Here is a 24679-nt window from a genome sequence, read left to right on the forward strand (position 1 = left end):
TCTTGGTTGTAGGTTCTTCCCTTTCATCACTTTAAGTATATCATGCCACTCCCTTCTGGCTGGTAGACTTTCTGCTGAGAAATCAGCTGTTAACCTTATGGGAGTTCCTTTGTATGTTATTTGTCATTTTTCCCTTGCTGCTTTCAATAATTTTTCTTTATCTTTAATTTTTGCCAATTTGATTACTATGTGTCTCGACGTGTTTCTCCTTGGGTTTATCCTGTGTTGGACTCACTGCACTTCCTGGACTTGGGTGGCTATTTCCTTTCCCATGTTAGGGAAGTTTTCGACTCCAATCTTTTCAGATATTTTCTCTGGTCCTTTCTCTCTCTCTTCTCCCTCTGGGACCCCTATAATGTGAATGTTGTTGTGTTTAATGTTGTCCCAGAGGTCTCTTAGGCTGTCTTCATTTCTTTACATTCTTTTTTCTTTATTCTGTTACACAGCAGTGAATTTCACATTTCTTGTATCTTCTCGATCTTTGCCTCCATTCTTTTTTCAAGGTCCTGGATCATCTTCACTATCATTTTTCTGAATTCATTTTCTGGAAGGTTGCTTATCTCCACTTCATTTAGTTGTTTTTCTGGGGTTTTATCTTGTTCCTTCATCTGGTACATAGCCCTCTGCGTTTTCATCTTGTGTATCTTTCTGTGAATGTGGTTTTTGTTCCACAGGCTGAAGGATTGTAGTTCTTCTTGCTTCTTCTGTCTGACCTCTGGTGGATGAGGGTATCTCGAGTTTTATCTTTAAATATTAATGATTTTGACCTCCAGCATTCAGAAACACTGTTGATTGACATATAGGTTCAGTTTCTGTGCTGGACCTTAAATTCAATAGCACATAGAATTAGAACCATTAGGATGAGCTTGGATTTAATATAGTAAAAGAACTAATTCTGTGGCCTTCACTGTTGCTTCATTGGGCAAACCATATGAGTGATGATTGTGAACCAAAGGCCTCATGGGTTCTGTTGTCTGTAGGGCATTCAGCACCGCATTCTAACTCTGAAACAGAAGCACTGGAAGAGCCACTAGTTGCATGTGATAGAAACAAAAACAAAACTACAAAAATATATTTCAAAAGCCCGAGTAGCATAAGTCTGAATGTTTTTCCATGTTGAAATTATGCAGGACCATTATTAGTTTCTTATGGACGATTGAAAATTTTCCGTTGTCTGTCAGAGGCTCTCTTATAAGTCTACAGAGGCCTTGCAGTTGTCTTGTAGAGGCTACATTATAAAATGATGCTGATCATAATAAATTAATAATAATAATATCCAACATGTTTTGAGTGCCAGGTAATATGCTAAGCAGTTCACCTATGATTTAATACTCATTATTAGTCCCACAAGGTAGTAATTTGATGATCTCCACTTTTTTCTCTCTTTAAGAAAACGAGAGCAAGAGACCACTTTTTTGCCCTTTATCACATAATTACGTTGTGATAGAATGTGCATTCTGACCCATGCATGTTTCTCCAGAGCTTTTATCTGATAAATCAGGAATTAAGAACCCCCAAATGCAACAGAGATAGTGGATATCAATGAGAATATGTCTGCTCTGGGAGCCTCTGGGTAAGTACCTCTGGAAGGTGAAGGATGGTTTGCAATCCCACTCATTTATTTGATTAGGGGATCTCCTTATCACATTTCTTGGTCAACCTTGACTTTGACATATACCCTGGACTTGGATCTGGGTTCAGATATGAAGGGACAGAAAGGACATTGATTAGTAGTACAATCTCTTAGGGTATTGGTGAATTAAAGCCAGAATCTTTGCCTCTCACTCTGCTGGTTTTACCCCTTACTTGATGTGAATCACAGCTTTTGCTGTTATTATGCTCAAGAATAGCTAATGAGAAGGACACAAGAAGACCATGTCGTTTAGGTAGATCATTTCAGCATTGCTTTGTTAGTACTTAGATTATTTGTGGAATTAATAATGCAATGATACAATCAGTCTTATAAATTTCAGCTTTGATTGGCTTGTTGTAAATCACATTTGAAGAATATGGCACATGAAAGAAGGATAAGTCAATAAAAACCAAAGAAATGAAGGAATATTAAATGCAAGAACCCTGTCTCCTAGATGCATTTTCCTTTGTGCCCATTTGACCCATGTTAATCTTACCAGGCCATATAGTGTACCCAGGAAAGAGATTAGGCTTTGGAGTCTGTTAAACCTAGGTTTGTATTCTGGCATTAACACATTCTAGTTATATGGTTTTTGCAAATATTAGTTACCTTCCCTGAGCCTCAGTTTCTTCATAGGTAAAATAGGTATAAAATAACCAACATTCTTAAGAATGTTAAAAAGATTAAATGAAATTATGTGTGTAATGTTACCATAAAAGTACCTGGCATATGGTAGGTGTTTATTAGTAGCCAGCTTCACAATTGCCCTTTGATTCTTGCTAATATGTCATAATTTGGAGATTTGTTCACAGTTTAGGAAATAATGAGTTTAAATGAGAGTTCCTTTAAAAACAGGACATGAGTAGTTATTTTTTCTAAGAGAATTCATGGAATTGGATGATCTTTAACTACTTACCCTAGGGTTAACTATGATTAAACTTTTCCTTTTATGGGTGCCTTTGTTGCAGAATCAAACTTCAGAAGTTTGTCAGAATCTGTGAATTGCATGGTGTTTTTTGTCACACATTGGAATTAAATGAAAGGGAATTTCTGGTTTTCAAGCTTACGTTTATTGAAGTACAGAACAAAACAGGGGAATAAGGTGTTTCTGAGAAAGCATGAGTAGGCAAGTAAATGATAATCTACTTTCTTCTAGATTTTCTTTAGCAATTCAAACTCCCATAAATATGTTGTATCTCCTGTGTGTAAATATAGTTAAACATTAATGGTATAACAACTGAAGGGATTTTATGAGGTTTCTAATCATAATTACTTATGATTTCTTCAAACTTTAAAAAAGATAAGTTTTTAAAATGATTGAAAGTGTTATACAGTAGACAATTATTAAGACTGTTGCCACAATGCTGTGGTAGATAGAATTCTAAGATATCTCCCACGATTCCTGCTGCATGTTTTATAAGTCCTTTGTAATCCCTGGGACTGTGAATGCATCAATCCCACGATTAGGTTTTGTTATATGGCACTTTGCCTTAAGGAAAGGAAGTTATCCAGGAGGGACTGACTCAATTATATAAGCCCTTTAAATCTGGTTCTGGATGTCGGAGATGGTCGGAAATAGAGAATTCAGGGAGATTTGAAACAGGAAAGGGATTTGACCTGGAGATTCTCCACTGCTGGAGAGGGCCATGTAGCAAGGAATGTTGACAGCCTCAAGGAGATGAGACAGGGCAGCCAGCAGGAAATGGGGACCTTAGTTTTACAGCTGCAAGGTCAACAATTTGAATGCGCTTGGAAGGTGATCCTTCCCCAGAGTCTCCAGAAGGGAACACAGCCCAGCTGACACTGTGATTTCCACCTCAGACCCTGAGCAGAGAACCCACATATGTCAAAGTGGACTTCCTAAATGGATGCTGTTTCAAACTGTTAAGTTTGTAATAACTTGTTAAACAATATAAAACTAATATAATTTCTATTACCAACTTAAAATATACCCTTTTATTTTTTTACTATTTAGCCTGTGCCAAGCACAGTACACTTTACAGACATCATTTCATTTAATTTTACAAGAACATCGTCAGATGAGCATTCTGAGCCCCATCTGTAAGAAAACTGCAGCACGATTTAAGACATGTGCACAGGGCCACAAGATTATTGGTATATAACTCAGATTTGAATTTATATTTCTCTAATTCCAAGTTTTGGCATCTTACATGCCCCTTAATTGGGTAGGAATGAACATTTCACGGAGGTGATGACAAGCCATCTACAGGATGATATGACATTGATGTGACACTTGATCTACAGAATATCTTATTTATGAACCCTTAGCAAGGGATAAAGAAATTTCATTTTAGTTTTTATGTGACAAGATTACCAGCTGTGGGTATTGTAGTTTTAAACCATTGTATGTGAACACATTTTTTCCCTTACAGTTGTCCTGGAAAGGTTGAATTATATTCAACAATGCATTTTAGATGTCAGTTATGGCTCAAAATTGCCATTAATATAAAAAAATTATACATTCTAAAATGACTGACTTTTAAAGTGCATTATTAATACTTTCATAACATTTAATTTTATTTTTATCACCCTTGCCTATATTGAATAGATGTCTTTTAAAACCATTTTAGGGCTGTTAATGTTCTTGATATCTTTATTAAATGTCTTATGAAGTATTCTCAGAATACTAACTTTATAGCTGAAATGCTAAACTATTACACATTAGAACTTCTATATAATAGTTAATTTTTTCTTTAAGCCTTCCATTGCTAAATTGTTCTTTAAATTAGTTTTATGTCATTATATATTCTCAAATAGGTCATTATCTTGTAATATTTTTTCGTTAGTATTAGTGTGTTTCTGCCTCTTTTCTCTCTGATGATCTCTTTTCTTTCTCCTTTAATACATGGAAATATTTCTTGCTTACATTTTCATTCCTGATGGCGGTCTCATCTTTCCCCAGGAGTTCAACTGCCCTTGTGTGCATTTTTCTGAAGTCTTTTCTTAGATTAGGGACCTCATGCCCGCTCTACCTCTGCAGGTGTAAACATCTCCTAGCTCTGTCCGTTAACGCTTACTGATTAGTTGTCTCCACTAATTCTTCTTTTTTAAGTGAAATATAGTTAATTTACAATGTTGTGGTAGTTTTGAGTGTACGGTAAAGTGATTCAGTTATACATAAGTACATATATATATAAGTACTTATATACATATATTATATATATACATATATAATAATATATAAGTACTTATATATATATACTTATATATAATATATATATTGTACTTAAAATATATATATATATTCCTTTTCAGATTCTTTTCCATTATAGATTATTGTAAGATGTTGCATATAGTTCCCTGTGCTATACAGTAGGTCCTTGTTGTTTATCTCTTTTATATATAATAGTGTGTATCCACTAATTCTTAATACTCCCCCTGCCACTTATCTCCTCTCTGTCTTGTTGAAATATTTTACTTTTCATTCCCTACGTTTATTATCCATCCCTTATCATCTGCCTTATCTATTGCAGCTTTATTCATGTTTTAAAAAACATCTGTTTTTGGATATGTCTTGCAGGTAGTGGAAATAAAACTTGTTAGACCAGATGAGGTGAGAGAAGATGGAAAATCAGGGATATCTCAAAGGTTTTTGACTTAGGCAAATGGGTACAAACTGCTTAATTTTACTTAAATAGGGATGATCTGAATTACCGTGACTTCTGTGCATGCCTTAGCTTCCTGAGTAGATTATGAATTTCTTGAATATAGGAACTAAGTCATCTTGATTGTTTAATCTGCACAGAACTTAACACAGCATCCTGCATAGAGTGTCACTCAGTAAATGTTTAATAATCGAATAAACCAGTTTAACTTTATCATCTTTTGTCCTTTTGCAAACCACTGCTTTACTGCATGTAAGTCTGCTAAGGCTTAAATTCTCTCCTCTTAATAATGACCAGCCACTATATGGCAGACGCTTACAACCAATCATTAAAATTTTAGAGACAATTCTAAATCTTTTACTCAGTAGCTTTTCATGGTTTATTATAATGATTTCATCTACATTTTTAAAAATTCTAGTTCTGTTTTCCAAACTGTGCTTTTCTTGTTGGATGGAATGTAAGTTAACCTGTACCATGCAAAGCAGTGTTTTTTTTTTTTTTAATGAAGTTTCTTTTTTCAAGCTTTAAGGAGTGCTGTCTTTATTATGTTTGGAGTTCCTGAACAAATCAGATTCCCACGGAATCATAAGGCATTTTATCTGGTTTCACTGATCCCAGAGCTAGCAGGACAGGAGAAGGGAATCTTCTTTTCATCAGTTGATGTTCTTCTTTCTGCCCCTCTCTTTTCAGGGGTGTGAGTGAAGCTCCCACTGCTCTTATATATCTTTCATGCTCTAATTTATCATTGTATTGTAATATAAAAATAAAAATCACTATATGAGGGGTCCTTCCTTGTTGAAAGTAATTATTTTTTTAAAAAAATAGAGTTCTAAACAATCAGAGAACTTACCAAAAGTTTTTTAAAATATTACTTGGTACATTAAAAATATATTAGAAACAGGTAATTGTAGATGTGTTATTTTAGCAACACATTACTGAGTAAAGAAAGGTATGACACCTTTCAATCATCTGATAATTGACAGAGCTTACAGTGCCATTTCTACAGTGATTGTCATGGATATCATGAGTGTCAACAATTGAAGGTGAGCCCTAAATTGTCAGAGAATGTTAAGTCCAATTAAGATTTATTTTAAGGGCTCCCCTGGTGGCACAGTAGTTGAGAGTCCGCCTGCCGATGCAGGGGACACGGGTTCGTGCCCCGGTCCGGGAAGATCCCACATGCCGCGGAGCAGCTAGGCCCGTGAGCCATGGCCGCTAGGCCTGCGTGTCTGGAGCCTGTGCTCCGCAACGAGACAAAAAAAAAAAAAAAAAAAGATTTATTTTAAGATTATCTCTTTAAATTTGGAGTGAGTGATTTGCATTAGATTTTACAACAGTAGTAAAGAGAATATGCCTGAGAATGTCAAATCCCATAAGGATTTTTTTTCAGCATATCTCCTTAAATTTGCAGTGAGTGACTTTTATTAGACTTTACAACATAAATGGGCAAATTTTGGTCAACTTTTGCAAACCAGTGTTTATAGTTTGATAGACTTTGTCAGGAGGAAAATATTTTAGTTAATGCCTTTACTCTTTATTATCTTTATGACCCCATGTACTCTATAATATTTAAGTTCTCCAGGCTTTCATTTCCTGTTTCAAAATGAAGACAGAATTGCAGATCACAGCATTTGTAAATAATAGACATGTTTTTTGATAGTTGAATGAATGTATTAAGACAAGGAGCTGTGTTTGAGAGTTATCAATTACCTGTGAAAACAATTCATCATCAGTCCTTACGTAGAGAACATTAATGTGGCTAAGATAAATGGATCTGTCACGTATTTTTAGGTAGGAATTAAAATGGACAATTCTAACAAGTAACCAAGCTAGTACATAAGATCCTCATAACTGGCATGGCATGCAGATGAAAGGATTCTATTAGAAGAGTGTGTAGAGAGTTCCCTCTGAGTTGAATCTAGATCAGTTGTGTTGCAGAAGGTGGTTACGCATGGACGTAGGGGCAAGAGTGTGCTAGTGTAGCCACATCTATACTAGAACCAATCCAGCAAACATGCATACCTGGAATTCCTAATTAGCCAGTGTGTGAAACTGAGAAATGGTTAGAATATTCTTAAAGAAATGGCAGTTCTGTTTTGTCCACATTCTCGTCGACTTCATAGATGTATTTATTTAGCAGTGTCCTACTGCCACATTGAAGACCATGAGAAAATGTTTTCAATGTTGTCTACCACAATCAAGTTGAAAGTACAATATGCAAAGCATGTTTTACTTGAATGTTGCAAAACAAAACACAGACAAAAAAGAAACCCCTGTACTTTCAAAGTCAGAAAAATTCAATTCCTCCTGACATAGCATAGCATATTAAATAACAGTATCCTCTAAGGAGCTAAATGTAGAGTTTGAGAGTGGAGTTTAGAAATCAGAATTTATGACTTTTTTTTTTTTTGTGAGAATCATCAATGCATCATGGGGCATATTGAATGAAGCTCAGAGACAATCACAGAGAAAGAACTGCATTAATAGCAAGTTAGAGTTGGCTTTGCTTCCCTAAATGCAGCAAAGATCATCACCATCATCATCATCACCATCACTTATTGAGTGCTTACTAATTGATGAGAGCTTACTATGCTCTGGGTACCACTGTAAGTACATCTTATATACCAACTCATTTAATTCTTATACTGACCTTATGTTGTAGAACTCTTTCAATTTTACAGAATGAAAGCTCCATGAATGCATTTTATTCTGTTTGTGTGTGAGCACATTGTGTGCCCTCAGATCCTAGAACAGTATCTGGTACAGACCATGTGCTCATTAAATGTTACTTGAATCCACAACCGAGGAAACTGAGGCACTGAGAGATTAAATAACTTGCCTCATATTATAAAGATAGTAAATGACAGAATTCAGATTCAAATTGAGGACTTTAAATTTTACACAGTCCTAATCAACTGAAACTCAACATTTTGGGTAAAAAACATGTGTAATTCCTCTCTTTAGCTGTTGAAGGTCTATGACGCCAGTAATAAGACTCCTTTGGGAACATATGTATATGTATAACTGATTCACTTTGTTGTAAAGCAGAAACTAACACACCATTGTAAAACAGTTATACTCCAATAAAGATGTTAAAAAAAAAGACTCCTTTATTCCCCTCCTAAACTCACAGAAAATGTAGACGTAGGAAGCAGACATACGGAGATTAGAATATCAGTTTTATTTCTGACCAAGCTGGATTGGAGAATGTGGCTTACATGTGTGATCATGGTCAGGCTTCCTAATACTTCACCCCAGGAATATTGGGGCCTGCAGATAGACACACATACTCGTAGTCACTGTTTCATATGTATGGAACCCCAGTAGAGTAGCCAGAAAGGGACACTTTCAGCTCTGTCTCTGGATGAAAAGCTTATGCTTGATATTGCATGCTTATCACAGGAAGCAAGAACACAGGACACAGCTCTCCTGGTTCAGGTAGATCTTAACCCAACAAAGTGTTCAGTTCCTTCTCCCAATCTCACTTGCCACAGTTCTCTTTCAAGGGAGGCATGAATGAGTGGGGAATGGGGCTAGAAGTGTTATTTCAATAGTGTTCCCAGGAAAATGTGAGGACTGGGGAATAAGTGTTCCCCCTAACACTAGATTAAACCTCCACAGGGCGGCAGTTCCTTTTGCCTCTCTAGGAAAATAGAATACGCTAACTCTGAAACTATTAAATTTGTTCCTGATTTTCCTGTGACAATCTCTGCAGACCCAGGGCTTATGTGAGTCTCAGAAGTGATTTTGATATGCAGACTCTAGATTCCTCAAAGACTTACTTACTTGTGGCTGCCATGAATCCCATAACTGCTTGATAAACTTCAAGGAGAGGAGCTGTTAGATGCCATAAATTTGGGAAGCTGGAAAACAGTGACCACTTTCTTCTCAGTGAGTTTGCCTCACCTCCCAAGTAATTGCCACGCTGATTCGTGCCTGGGCCAGAGTGTGAAGAGGTGGAGGCAAGTGGGTTCTTGAACGGGAGATTTCCAGCAAAAAATCAACAAGTAGATTGACTTTGGCAAATCCGTAGAGAGGGACTGGACAGGAGGATAAAATTAGAAGTCTTAGGAGAAGAGATTACAAGTAGAGCAGTAGAAAGCTGATTTTGATTTTCTGAGAACTCCAGAATTATTAAGGTTTTCTGAGGCACACAGTAGAGCAGTGGTTGAAGAAAGCGATTTTCGGAGTTTAAAGGATGAATTTGAGGGAAATGGTGTTCTTTCACGAGGCGTGATGTGGGCGGGAGAACTGAGTGCCGTGATCCAACTAACAATTAACAGGGATATGATCTTGGCCCCTGATGTGAAGCAAGAGATGTCACATTTCAGCAGGTTCAATGAAGACAGAGTTGAGGGCTCTTGACTCTTGGAACAGGTAATAATACATCACCATTATGAGAATAACAGATGAGGAATGTAAACAAAACTATTGTAACCACATTTAGCTCCAGTGGTCTAATAAGCTGATGAAGTGTATATTTAGAAAGAGCCTGAAAGAGTCTTACAACTGAACTTCCATTCTAACTGAACTAGTCGTATTTGAAAGTAATGCAGAAAAATATAAATAAATAAAAACAAGACAGAAAACGTGTAGCATATTAGACTGTAATGTATTTTCTTCCAATCATGCTCTGGTAGTGCTGTGCCTAACATAGTCCTGATTATTTGAAGGTTCTTGTGCCCTGGGGGGATCTTTGGCAATGAGAGTATCAGGAATCCTACACATTTAAATGAGCTATCCTGCAGGAAGTGCTAAAGTGAATGCTTTGTGCACATAAAAATTCTTCTCTTGTTTTCTTTGATTTAATAATAAGAAATTTGAGAATCCATTTAAGGAAAGTTATTTGCAGTTAAAAGGTCTACTGGGGGGAAAATGGAGCATCACCTGACCCCAAAGGATATATTATCTCTTCACTGAGCTTGCAAAGAGAGGAACAACCGCTGTTTAAGGCACCATTTAGAAAGACAATCTGTTGGAGTATTTTTAAAGCATGATGGATGTTTAATTCTAAAAAATATTGTTCAGCACATCGAAATGCTAGGACTCTATTGATTACTACACATTCCTCCATGTTTATACTGTAAGAAGCGAACAATTACATTTATAAGGACTATTCAGGTTAAGAGAATACTGGCCAAAAACAAAATAAGAAATTGGGATTGAAGCATTTAATATAAATTGCCAGCACTGATATGACTCACCAGGCAAATGAGAAAGTGAAGTGTTGGTGTGGGTGGAGGGTGCCTCAGAAGGGAGTAGACTAGGATATTTTTATCAGAATGTGCATATTAGGAGTCTAGTCAGTTCATGGCTGCCTGTACGGTGTGTATAAAATGAGTTAGTGTGTATAATTATATCCAGGCCTCATCCCAAAGAATTTTGGAATCTGAGGTACAGGTGGTGCCAAGTCTGACATACATGGGGCAAGACTAGATGACAGATTCATATCTGAAATAAGATAATGTGCACAAGAGTATACACTGGTGCCATAAGTGAGGGAAGTTAAAGGATTACCGTGCTTCACCAAGATGGGACCAAGTGTCTTCATTCTTGAGACCATAACTGAATTCAAGGGGAACCACTGAGAGCAGCTGCGGTTCCCCACTGGTTGGTTGCTTTGCATTATTCCAAACAAGCAGTTTGAATGATTTTTAAAAAGTCACCTAGTTTATTTGAAAATGCTGAATTTACCAAATGGTTTGGGTATTGTGTTAATCGAAGGTCCAGAAGAGAGTTCAAGTATTAGGGAAGCTTAGGAGTAATTCCCAGGAAGAATTGAGAATCAGGATATGATGAAATGAAATAAAAGAACACATTAAAATTCACACATGTTCCCTGTTTTTCTTTCCCTTTTCTATAGAAATTATGAACCAGTATCTTTGAAAATTTTTCTAAATTAGGATTAGACTCTGGAATAACAAAGCTCTTGACAATTACTTTCTGCTTCCCAATCTAGGAAGCTTAAATTCTTTTCTACACATAACAGAATTTAGGATTATGCAGAACTATGTAGTGAAACAAGAATTTACTTGCAACATGTCATGGTGGTTAATATTCCAAGTTTTAGTTGGACGTGAGTTTCTAACCGGGCTCTGTCACTTAGCTGCTTTGTAACCTTGGACAAGTAACACATTTTTTTCCAAATGTCAGCTTCTGCATTTGGAGTAATACCTAGCTCACAGTGTTTTATGAGAGAAGATAAGATAATATATGCAAAACACGTAACAAAGTCCTGGCATGTAGTATACACGTGGTAAAAGCTGTTTTTATTCATTCTTTCATAAATGTATTTATTTTTTAATAAGCATTCATTGAATGCCAAGTATGTGTCAACAATAGTTCTAATCCATTGGAATATTATAAGTGTACAAAACAGATTATTGCCCCTAAGTTTACATCTTTGTGAACAGAGCAGAAATAAATACACATAGTGAAGTACATTATGTAGTATGACAGTAAGTGATGAATGCTATGGAGAAAATAAAAATAAATAAATAAAAGTAGAGCAGGGAAGTGAGTATTGGGAAAACTGAAGGCAAGATGAGATGTTGACATTTCTATGAGGATTTAAAGAAGGAGTCACATATATGGATGGCTGGGAAAATAGCATTCTAGGTTGGGGAGGGGTGCAGTCAGTTCAACGTCTTTAAGGTGGGAGTATGTCTAGAACAAGGAGGCCAAGTTGATAGAGAGAGATGAAGTTAGATATATAATAGAGAGGATGGCTTACATCACTTAAGGCTTTGTTGGCCATTATAGGAGCTTTGGTTTTACTCTGAGTGAAATGGGGAGTTTTTTCAGAATTCCAAGTGGTGGTATGGCATGATTCCATTTTCTCATGTTTTATAAGACCCACTCTCAGTGATATAATGAAAATAGACTGTATGAGGGCAGAGGTGGAAGCCGGGAGACCATTGTTATCCAGGTGAGAGATGGTGGTGGCTTAGACCAAGGTGGTAGCAGTAAAGATCTTGACAGGTAGCAGGATTTTGGATATATTATAGAACCGAAAGTTTTCCTGATGGATTGGATGTGGGTGTGAAAGAGAAAAGACAAAGATAATTACAAGGTTTTAGCCTAAGCATCAGCAAGCATTGTAATAAATGTAATGAGTATTATTATTTTACAATTTGTGGCTTTTTGTTTTATGCACTTAAAAAAGAACAGTGAACTCCCTTACACTTCTTTGTAACCTCCACAGCACTGTGAAAATGATATGCACCCAGCTGGTGCTGAATTAGTGATTGTTGAACCTTTGAGGGCTATGGGGACAACTCTACTGGTCAAAGAAAATAGTAAGGCATGAAAAGATAATATGACCTTTCAGAGAAAAACTTCTTTTACTTTACAGCTTGATCTAGGTCTGGCTCTGCCTATGCATTCCCCATTAAATTGTCTGATCCAGGCACTCTGCTCCAGCCATTCTCCAAAATCAATACGGATGCCCACAGCCTTCTTGATTGCAGAAAATTGTCTCCCTTGTTAGGGAGACTTACTAGTGATCTGGCTTCATTGTTCTCTGACCACACAGAGACAAGTACTGTGCAGTCAATGGAAATGGACAATGGATGAAATTACGTGACTAAATAAGTCTGAAAAGTCTGTCTAAAATTCTTCTTACATGGGCAAAAGGCAGTCTCAGTTCTTCTCTTTCTGTGGTGATATATTCTTAGGAACAAAAGAGAACTGCCACAGTATTTTCTGGAAATGATGTATTTCATTTCTGTATTAGATTTATATTCTTGTGAACATTTACAGATGGGATTCATAAAAACTTTCACACTGAGAAAAGAAGCAAACATTATTATTTCTGGGAGGACCAAAGGAAAAATCAATTATGTAGCTTACTTACTATTTCTGTTTTTTCATCATAATCGGTGAGTCACAAATAAAAGCAAACTACCGAGACCCAATAGTTCAGACAAATAGTGTCAGCTCCTTACAAATAGGAGAGTTGGGGGTGAGATGTATTGGGCACAAGTGAAATACCTTGATTTAGCTATAACTGTCCCTGTGACTATAAACTGGATGTGTTTTCCTTGCATGAGGTATAAAGGCTCATTTATCAACGTTTCTCTGCCCTTATAGCAAAAGGCTGAGAGTTCCATGTTCTGAGCTCAGTGAAGGCAAACATGGGGTGAATCTCTTTGATCTATTAGCTGGGGTTGTACAACAGCTGCCTTTTAAAACTGCCCAGAGAGCTGAAACAGCAGTTTAATAGACTACCAGGAATGGCAGGAACAAGTAAGGGTGGACAAAGTGGGAATCATTTTCTGGTAAAACCCCAAATGTATCAAACTTCAAGTTTATATAACGAATACTGTTATAGGACGTGGTGCTGGAAACTGAATGTAGGACAGTGGGGAAAAATCATATGCTCATAACAGTGTATTAGAGCAGAGAAGGAAAAATGATAAAATTTAAATGCAAATCAAAAAAGGAATGAAGCAACGTGATTATTTGCATTGAAATATTTTATGGAAGATATACAATCAGAGCTGAGAAATTTAAAGTATACTATAGATTAATAAAGAGTAAATTTAACACCATTGTAAAGCAATTATGCTCTAATAAAGGTGTTAAAAAAAGTAAATTTAATTTTTTATTTCAAATACATCTGTAATCACTATCCTTGAAAGGACAGTTTTTCATGCATGAGTCTTGAATGTTATTACCCATATATATATATATTTTTTTTCAAATATTCTGACTAAAAATTTTGACTGTAAAAAATTTTTCTCATATCTCTACTTCTTATATAGTAGTAAATGTCTAAAATAAAAATATTTTAATGTTCTGAAAAATATATAGACATAATTAGGATTCAGGGACAGATCTAGAACAAAGTAAAATAATGTTGTGAATCACAAAGGAGACTGAGTTTGGGAACTTGCATTAAACTGAGTATTTTCTGACCAGATCTAGGTGTAGCGTCCAAAACAATTTTAAAAGACCACCAAAGAATTCTACTATCACTTTAATTTCACAGTTATCTTTTTTTTTTTTTAACCTTTCCTTTATCTCCTGCATCTAGTGAATCTTTTCCGTTAAGTTCCTTCTGCTGTGTTTCTGCCTTCACTTTCAGGTCCAAACCCTACTCTGTAATCTACATTCTTAAGATTTCTCCCTAATTAGAAGTCTAGGTCTCCTAAAATTGCATCAAAGGGGCCTATCATAAGAATTAATAATCATTACAGTTAATGGCTAGCTAGCTCTTTCTCCCTTCCTCCCTCCCTCCCTCCCTCTCTCTCTTTCTTTTTTTTTTTTTCTTTCTTTCAACTATGAGACCATGTTATCAAATGAGTTGAAATGATAGAAGGGAAAGGTTCTGAGAGCAAATGAAAACTTTTAAATGTTTAAAAAAGTTTAAAAGAAGCATGCATTATAAATAAAAGGATGGCTTGAGAAGCCTACTCCGACACCCCAGTTTTGGTTCAGAGTCACTCCTCTTCTTACCATCAGCCACCTCCTACCTCCTGACATCACCGCTTAGCATGATTGATTATTTTTACCATTTACACATGCTTTGTAGACAGTCATATATTTACTTGTTTCTTTCCCCTCAAAGACCATGATGGCTACATACTATGTTCTTTATTTGTCTTTTATCTAAGTGTATTAAGTAGTGTAACAATCAGTCCCTCAATTGTCATTTTTTTGAAGGAAGAAAAACAAGAGGAAAGAAAGGGGGAAAGAAAGAAAATTTATTTATCCATTTATCAGTATTTTTCTACATGTAGCCCTCTTCAGAAGTTCCAGATTTAAGACAGAGTGATATAAGGCTTTTGATTTAAATATGGGACAGTTCAACACCAAAATTTATATATTGGTATGTGTATACACATACACACAAATACATACATATAAATCACATATTATTATATATATGTATACACACAGAACAATATATAATACATATATAAACAAACCATATACACACATACATATATATATAAGTGTATACAATACATACTAATATGTAACATATACATATTACATCATGTATATGATGGAATGAAAAGTTGAAATGACATCATGTTTTATAAAACCAGCCGACTATTTAACTGGACTGTAGGTTTCTTTATTATTATTTCTACATTATTTTATCTCCTCAAATATATAACTTGAGACTGGTGCATGGCAAGTGTGTAATAAATATATATATGATGTGATTATACTGGCACTAAAGATACCAAATAATCTTAAACTAAATGAAAAATTCTTCCAATGGTTGTGTTTTTGAATGACATTTTATTATTGAAATAGTTATTAGCATGGGATTTTTAAGTCACAAAAAATGTTGCAGTACAGCTCTCTAAGTAGCTGTTGAATTGGGATGAGATAAAATGAATATAATTATGCACAGTTCACAGGGTGATCATGAAATTATATATAAAAATTTAACCCAGTCCATGCATATAGTAAATGCTTAATAGGCAATAAGTTCCTTTTATTATTACACAATGGGAATTCAACAGATAAGACAAGTATTTAAGGGTTGCTACATAAAGTTTCTAAAAGTTCCTAATTACATATTAGGTGTAAAGTAATCATAACATTTTCCAATGTACACACTGTCAGGAAACAGCATCCACTGATGGGTGATAAAGTTAGTTACTTTAGGAGATTTCTTTTTTCCTTTTATACTAATTTGGGCCAAATTTATTTTTAAGAAGAAATTGATACTATCATCAAATTAGAATACAGTTAGCTCTATTTTATAAGTACAGAATTTCTTTTTGAAGCTGATCCAAGAGATTCAGGGAAAGATAGCAAGGGTTTGTAATATTGCCAACGAGGCTCTTCATGCATTTACCTTTAGGATGTTGTAGATGAAAATGTTGGATTGTTGAATATGAGAACTGAACTCTATTAGAAATGAAGGCAAATGATCTTATGCTTTTAGCATCTGAATCTAAAACCGTGCCTTAAATTTTTTCCCTATATGTTTAATGTAATTCAGCACTTTACCATCATACTTTTGCTACATGTAATTTATTACAGGTTATCTGTAGGTGTAAAGATAATACTTTATCTCATATTTGAGTGTGACAGGATTGGTTATGGCCTTATCCTTGACCATAATCTTCTGTGATTATCATTCTGTGATAATCTATGTTGCTCCATATTATGCACATAGAGCAAAGTCCTGGGCGCTCTTGAGTGGTGAGTAGAGTGGGGAAACACACAACCATTTAACAACTCCTCATGCATTAGAAGTTGCAATATGATTTGATTATTTCATTGAAGAAGTAAACATTTCTAGAACCAACAGAAAGACTAATTAAATACCCAGGGATGGCAAGGACAACTTCAAAGAGGAAGTGTTATTTGAACTTATTTTTTAAGAACAAGGATTAAATGAGAGGGCATTTTATGTAGAGGAAAGAGAAAGCACCGCCCCCCCTGCTCGAAAAAGAATGAAGGAGAATAACATGGAGTTGGGTATGGCTAAGGTATACAGTGTGGGACAGTGCTGGATCAGGATGCAAAGGAGACAAAGATCATGAAGAGTCTGATGTGCTATGCTGTGATCTTCGAACTTGATCTTTAGGCAAAGGAGAGTCATTGAGAAAAATTTGATCAGAGAAGAGACATCACATGATTTATTATTAGCAGTGTCATGGAGGGTATATAGGAGTTGGTGAGACTAGAAGCAGGAAAACTATAAGAGGCCATTCCAGAGGTCATTGCCAGTGAGGACTGAGAGAGAAGGGAAAGTCAAAAACGATGTAGGAAATATAATCAACAGAACCCAGTCATCAATTAAAATGCTGGATATGAGTAAGAAGTTCAGCCTGAGACTAAAAGTTTGACAACTGACAAAATTATGGTGGCTTTTACCAAGACTAGAAACAGAGGAGGCAGAAATTTGAATATTTGAAGCCATGGCCTATATGAGCTTTTGAAATTTAGTGTTTTCAATGTCTATACTTCTATTACATTTAAATGCTTTCCTTCTACAAAATAGAAAAGAAAGAACTGAAAAATTATTTTGCAAAGTAAATGGAAATATCACTGTCCACAGCAATATTTTGTGAGGATGGTGAAAAGGTCATAAAAGAAAAAATCAATTAGCAAGCTTTAACTTATGCACCATTTTTATAAGAAAGAAAATTAATATAGTGGAATTTTTTCAATCCTTTGTATTAGTAATATATATACACACACACACACATATATATGTGAATTGTAGTTCTTAGTGCATTAAGAATGCTCAATTTATGTTGATTTATAAAATAATTCATTATCTTAAAAAAGTAAAAGCTTATCCTTATTATATATATTGGACATAAGAATCATTTTTTATTAATATGTATTTGGGGAGCAAAATGTAAATTTATAACAGCATAGTTTTTATTTTTAAATTCTCATAACTTAGTTGTTAAGCTGGTTTCTATCAGTACTTAGAGAACAGCATAGGATTTCAGGTTGGTGATTAATAAGCTCCAAGTTTCTAACTAACCCAGGGATACTAGATATGTAATAGCCTGTGCTCAGACTAAACTTTGAACTCTTAGTGTTCTAGGGTATCCCGTGTGCTCTGGATGCAATCTTTAACAACTTGAAATGTGATGGGGTCACTAGAATCTCCTCAAAAGAGAATCTAACCTGTGAGAGTGAAAGTGAGATCTTTGAGAACATCTTCATTCTTTCCCCTGTCAGAGTCCCACACTGAGCATGTAGCAAAGTCTTGATGAAACATTACCTTGAGGAACATAATTTGCTTCTGGCACCACTAACAGCTTCCTTTTGAAAACATTCTCTCCCTTGTCTGTCAGGCAGGGGATGTCTCTGGACAATACTTAGTAAACTCTTAGTAGCTATTTGTTAACTGAACCAAACGGTCCCACTAAATCCATGGGAATCAATGTGCATTCAGTCTCCTCTTCCCTTTCCTAGTTGATTTCCTTTACTAGTGCTTTGGGGAGAGAGGTGTGTCTTCAGCTTCCTCACCAGAGCAAGCTGAGTCATTAGGTACTGAAGAAAGACATTTCAAAGAAAGAGAAGGCACTACAAATCTTCTACCTGGTGTTGGTTCTAAGGGCCAGAACAGTCCCAAACCTTACTGGGGGATAGATAGACCCTCCAGTGATTTCAAAGTCAGATTCATTTGTAACCCATAATCAGTTACTGTCATGATGGGGTATGTTTAGTTTATCCTTTGAGGATTTTGTGTCCTGTCCATAAACATACAGCCATCTTGATTCTTGTTTCAGATTCCCAAATGTGCTATACTTTTTAAATCAATGCATTTTCATTAGTAGGAAAAAAATCAAAGAAAATAAAGAAAACTACAAGAACAAAAATATATAGGTTCAAAAATATAAAGGTTCAAAAATTTAAAAGCACCAGGAGTCTTACACTGAGGAAATTTCATGTATTCACTATATGTTTATATTTCATGTTTCCAAATCATTGCAAAGAATCAAAGACCAAAACTTAAAACTATCATGAAAAATGATTGTAAGAAAACACAATTCATATTGGTTTTATTATTGGTCTTAATTCTTCCTGATTTTATGGGCACTATATTTATCAAACACGTGTTAAGTGTCTACTGGGAGGAAGATATTGGATAAGGAGCAGCAATTCTTTTGTGGTGGAATGGTGACAAATTATATTATCAGATTCCAAGTTTTCAACTTTTAATAGGGAACACTAAGTGCCATATACACAAAAGTCGGTTAAGTATTTGTTGACTTTACTGAACTTGACTGATGACAAATGGCACATGTAGTAACTTAACAGAAATCGTCCCAGGAAGCAAAATGTCTTTGTTGCTGCTGAGAGAGTAAAGCAAAACAGCAATGGCTAGCTTGTCTTAAAATATGTGCATGACATCCTATTTATGATACATGGTGAGCAAAATTATTAGCATCCTCATCTTCTTGAAGGGATGTCATTTACAGTTTGATTTTACTCTCCATCTTATGAGTGTGTGCCCTTATTAGTATTAGTGTTATATCTAAATTACAGGGGTGAAGACGATATAGCTTATAGCTTGGATGGTGAACTGCAATTAATTAATATCTTTTAATACAATTAATATCTTTCCTGACTCCTTAATTATTATCTTTTTTTTCTTCTTAGAGTATGTGAATGATGTTTGTAGTTGGCTTTGGCTTCTCACAGAAGCAGACTCTAAGATACACAATCATCTGGGAAGGGATTTCAGGCGGCACTAGCTGAGGGAGGTCAAAGTGATACAGGGAATGGAGGACAGCCAAAGCAGGGTACCATGTTGAGCAGGTCACTGCTGAGGACCGGTGTAGTTTCCTCCCACTGAAGTCATCTGGGAAATGGTGTAGAGCATGCCTTAGAGTTGTCTCCACTGAGAGGGAGAGAAAGCTGAGTTATAGCTCCTCCAACTCTCATCCATCGTTGGTTGATGGCTGTTCCCAGGAACACAAACTTTTCTGCAATCACACTCTGCCCTGCACAGCCAGGAAAAGCCCTCAGGCAGAGAATCACAGGAGCTTGCAGCAGAACATCCCAGCATGTAGAGCAGCTGTCCCCAACCTTTTTGGCGCCAGGGACCGGTTTCATGGAAGACAGTTTTTCCATGGACTGGTGAGGGGTTGCTTCAGGAGGTAATGCGAGCAATGGGGAGCGATGGGGAACGGCAGATGAAGCTTCGCTCGCGCACCCGCTGTTCAACTCCTGCTGTGTGGCCCGGCTCCTAACAGGCTGCAGACCGATACTGGTCCATGGCCGGGGGGTTCGGGACCCCTGATGTAGAGGAATCATGATTGTCAAGGGGCTATGGACAAAGAACTGGCAGCAGATGCTACATTGGTCTTCTATGGATGTATACTATTGTAAATGTTATTAATATAATTATACTATCACATTTTTGACTTGGAATCATCATCTATTATAATAAAAATAATGCACAGATATTTTAAATGTAACTCAGAATTTCTCTCCTCTCCAGGAACTTTCCTGCCACTAGACCTAAAAACCTACTTCTTTTTATTTCAACATTCTGTCTTCTCACCCTGACATAATTAAGGATATTCCCTCCTCCTTTTTCCCTCTATGTATATATTGTCAGTCTCTTTTAATGAATGCACTACCTGCTTACTCAGGAATATTCCTCTTTCACTGATCTTGTCTCCTGAATATTCAGCAGCTCCCTTAGTCCCTTCCATCTGCATTGCCAGATCCTTAACTATCTTCCACCTTAAACAAGCAAACAAAAACTGTCTCTTCCCCCACCTTCCCCTGTTGCTGGAGTCCTCTTTCCCTTCACAGTCGAACTTCTCAAAGGTTGTTTTAAATCACTCTAGGCTCTTCCTCTTCTCTCACTTCCCTCACTTCAAGCTGGCCTCTGCACACATTATTTTACTAATGGCTCCCAGGTCTCTAAATTCAGTAAATATTCCAGACCTCAGATTACTGGATCTGTCAGCAGCAGTGACTGTACGCAACTCACTTCGTCACAGGGGTGTAAGCTGCCTTTGTAACACTCTCTAGTTTTAAGGACACTTTATTTTCCTCTACTTTTTCTGAACATGCATAGCAAGAGAATATTCCTTGAAATGCATACATTCTTTAACTGTGTTTATGAAGTCCATAAACTTTGAAATTATTTTCTTTAAGGTAACTTTGCATATCTCTGTTCTGTCTTGAGGTGTTGCTCTTACTGTTTAGAGCTTTGAAGGTAATTTTATTTTTCTCTCTTTAGATTCTTAGTTGGCACCTCATTGCAGCCACTAGGATGACCATATTCTCCTTTACTCTTTACTTGCCATTTGGTGTGTAAATGGATATTCTTCATGTCCTTAGCATGAATATATTCATGCATTTTCATCAACTCTCTCTTCTAACTTTACAACTCCAGATTAAGGAGAATAAATTCAATTTGCCTCTATTTGGGTGAAGACTACCATAACATTTTAATTTCTCTCTCTTGGAACATTTTAAACCAATATCTATAGTGACTAACGTTTTATTCAATTGTTTATTGAATAAATGTGAGAGCATGATTGATTTTGTATGAGTAAGAGGAAAAAAACCTATATAATTCAGATCCAGGACCAGCTACCTAATTTGTGAGGCCCAGTCCAGTATGAAAATGCATGGCCCTTTATGCAAAACATAAGGAAGAATTTCAAGGAAGCCAAAACAGAACATTAGACCAGGCATGGGACTTTTCTTATCACAGGGACCTATGTGACTGCACAAATTGTATAGCTATGAAGTCGACCCTGTGCAGGTGTTTGGGAGCAGGTGGCAGCTGAGAATTAACTTTATAAATGAGTTTCAAATGAGTTTTATAACAAAATTTCATGAATACCATTTTTTGGAATAAAATAGTATATAAAATAACAAAGTTGAAGGAATGTATTTATTTGGAACACCATAAGTGTGCTTTTGGCACAGAGTATTGTGGTGAACAGAAATATGTAGTTGATAAGATAACACTTTTAGTTTTAAATTTATTCTTGACTGTGGTACAGTGCTTTGTTTACCCTGAGGGCTCAGGAGCCGGAGTGCTTGGGTCCTAAAACCTGGCTCTATCCACTCAACAGAGTGTGGGTCGTGGGGCACATTTCCTTAACTTTTCGTACATCAGTGTACACATATATTGGGATGATAACATATAATCTATCTCATAGATTTCTCATGTAGATTATTACATTTCAAGTCCTTTTAAGAGTAAGCATTCAGTCTACTCTGTTATTTCAAAATCCTTTTACTTTTTATTTTTGCTTTAGTGGATACAATATTCCAGACTCAGTTTACTGTCTCTTTCATGGTAGTGAATGAATGTTCAGTATAATATTAAAATATTTCATGATATTGTTTGTGTAGAATTACACATTTGACATTTAGCAGTTAAGGCATTAAGTTCATGATGGTAGAAATTAATGATGTACTTTTTTCTTATAAGAACACTGAAAGGATTTTAGTTTTAAATTTTTCCTTTGAGCTTTCCCCCCATTGCCATTTGGCTCATTTAAAATAAAAGATCTGGGCCTCCCTGGTGGGGCAGTGGTTGCGCGTCCGCCTGCCGATGCAGGGGAACCGGGTTTGCGCCCCGGTCTGGGAGGATCCCACGTGCCGCGGAGCGGCTGGGCCCGTGAGCCATGGCCGCTGAGCCTGCGCGACCGGAGCCTGTGCTCCGCAACGGGAGAGGCCACAACAGAGGAAGGCCCGCATACCACAAAAAAAATAAATAAATAAAATAAAAAATAAAATAAAATAAAAGATCTAAATCACCTGGTTAATAAAGCAATCCAGTTAATTGTGCTACACTTTATAAGTTACATAACTTTCAAATCTAATTCAATTTAATCTTCACGGTTTAGGCATTCTTAGATACATGTAAAGGCAAGCTTGTTTGGAAGTAATCCTTTTGATTAATGAATGTTATTTGCTTTTATTTTTATGTTACTGAATGATAAAGCTTTTTATAAAATATGAATTATGTTTATTTATAATGATTAACAATGTGTTTGTGCTTTATTGAGAAGATACACTAATTTACAATCTACAAACTACGTCTCTACCATCATGAAATACCATTTGAAATATTTGGTTTAATGGTCAATTACAGGACTGTATCAAACAGTAACCATACTAACTGTACTTTATTTTCCGTACTGGTGGTACATTTAAGATAGTTTTTGAGAAACTATTCATTCTGAGCAGTGTGCTGAAAACAAAATGCTCTAGTCAGGTATAGTTTCCAAATAAGAATGTCATAATCCTTCTAAGCATTTAGCATTTAGGATTGTAAGACCCTATGAAGTAATTAAGCAATACAGCTATTTTTGTTGGTTGTGAATGTTGAAAAGAAAGCAAAAAAGAAATATTCCCAAATATCACAGAACTTTCTAACCGTGCCATGTACTTGACCCCTTCTCTCTCCTGTGGTTCTCATTATATAATATCTATATTCAATCTCTTTTTCTTACACCAGACAGTATTACTGAAGTCTTCACTAACATCTATGTGACCAGTTTTGGCCCAGTCTCAGATACAGATATGGTGAGTTTTTCATTAAACAGTATTTTTACTTCATATAATGGGAAGTCTGGGGGGTAATTTAGAATAAACACATATTTTTAGTGTTATAGATTCTGGATCTGTCTCATGCCTATTTAGTCTGCCCGAATACATGGAGAGTTAAGGCTGTTAAACTGCTTATATCTGTGTGCACCATTCTAACTTGAGTGTTCAGAATAACCCTTTATATTTTATATTATTTTCAAAATTTTCTACCCAGCTGCAGTGTGGCAAACAATTGTTTAAATAAAAATAATGATATTACTGAGAACCATTTTTTAAGATTAAGGCCCCTGCTTGACTTCCATATGTCTGGGGCAGTTTCATAGATAACTGCTTCTTACAGGTTGTGGTTATGTTCGGTGTTACGAATGGAAACCTTCTATTAACATTGAGTAAGGTGGATTTCTTGTCATCCTAGCTACATAAATACACTGCATACACTCATACATATAAATTAATCTAAAGAAAACTAGAATCTTAACATTCTTGAATTCTATGGAACTGGTCTGTAGTTTTCTTTAAAATGAGATCAGTAGAAGAGGGAAATTAGTCTGTTGGGTTAGAAATCAGTGCACTAGATACATCATCGATAAATCCTTGGTTAAGCATAAGAATTTTAGTAATCCGTCCACTTCTACTGCTATCTACAGTGCTCTATTATAGAATTTTTTTTGTAGAAATTATTTTTCATCCACCTTCCTTATGGTCAGGGAATGAGAATTAGAGGAGATGCCCTTGTCCCTGCTTTGCCTGGCCTTTCTCCGTCATGTCTTCTCTTCCCAATTTCTTCCCTTTATCTGATACCCCAAGGGGAAGGATAAGTGTGCAGGTTTTCCACCTGGATAAGCACACAAAAACTAAAGGTTTTCCTTTTTTGCAGACACTCATTAACAATATTAGCCAATTTTTTTAAATTGAAGTATAGTTGATTTACAATATTGTGTTAGTTTCAGGTGTACAGGATAGTGATTCAGGTATTTTGTTTTCAGATTATTTTCCATTATAGGTTATTACAAGATATTGAATACAGTTCCCTGTGCTATATAGTAAATCTTTATAGCTTATCTAATTTATGTATAGTAGTTTGTATCTGTTTATCCCATATTCCTAATTTACCCCTCCTCCCCTGCCCACCCCAGCCTTTGGTGACCTTAAGTTTGTTTTCTATGTCTGTGAGTCTATATCTGTTTTGTATATAGATTCATTTGCATTATTTTTTAGATTCCATATGTAAGTAATATCATACATCGTTTGTTTTTCTCTGTCTCAGTTACTTCACTAAGTATAAAATTCTCTAGGTTCATCCATGTTGCTGTAAATGGCAATATTTCATTCTTTTTTTTTTTTTTTTTTTTTTGGTTGCGGGGCTTTCCCCTGTTGTGGCTCTCCCGTTGCG

The 24679-nt window shown here is 35.9% G+C and overlaps 1 protein-coding gene across 1 annotated transcript in view; it reads left to right on the forward strand.

Annotated features, from left to right (window-relative positions):
* Positions 1-24679, forward strand: part of GABRA2 (gamma-aminobutyric acid type A receptor subunit alpha2) — a 128153-nt gene that overhangs the window by 27108 nt on the left and 76366 nt on the right. Inside the window, exon 4 of the mRNA XM_024132029.2 lies at positions 23195-23262. Within this exon, the coding sequence (XP_023987797.1) occupies positions 23195-23262 (68 nt within the window). The remainder of the gene's footprint in view (positions 1-23194; positions 23263-24679) is intronic.

The sequence above is a fragment of the Physeter macrocephalus genome, chromosome 7 (genome assembly GCF_002837175.3).
Source record: "Physeter macrocephalus isolate SW-GA chromosome 7, ASM283717v5, whole genome shotgun sequence".
Taxonomy (NCBI): domain Eukaryota; kingdom Metazoa; phylum Chordata; class Mammalia; order Artiodactyla; family Physeteridae; genus Physeter; species Physeter macrocephalus.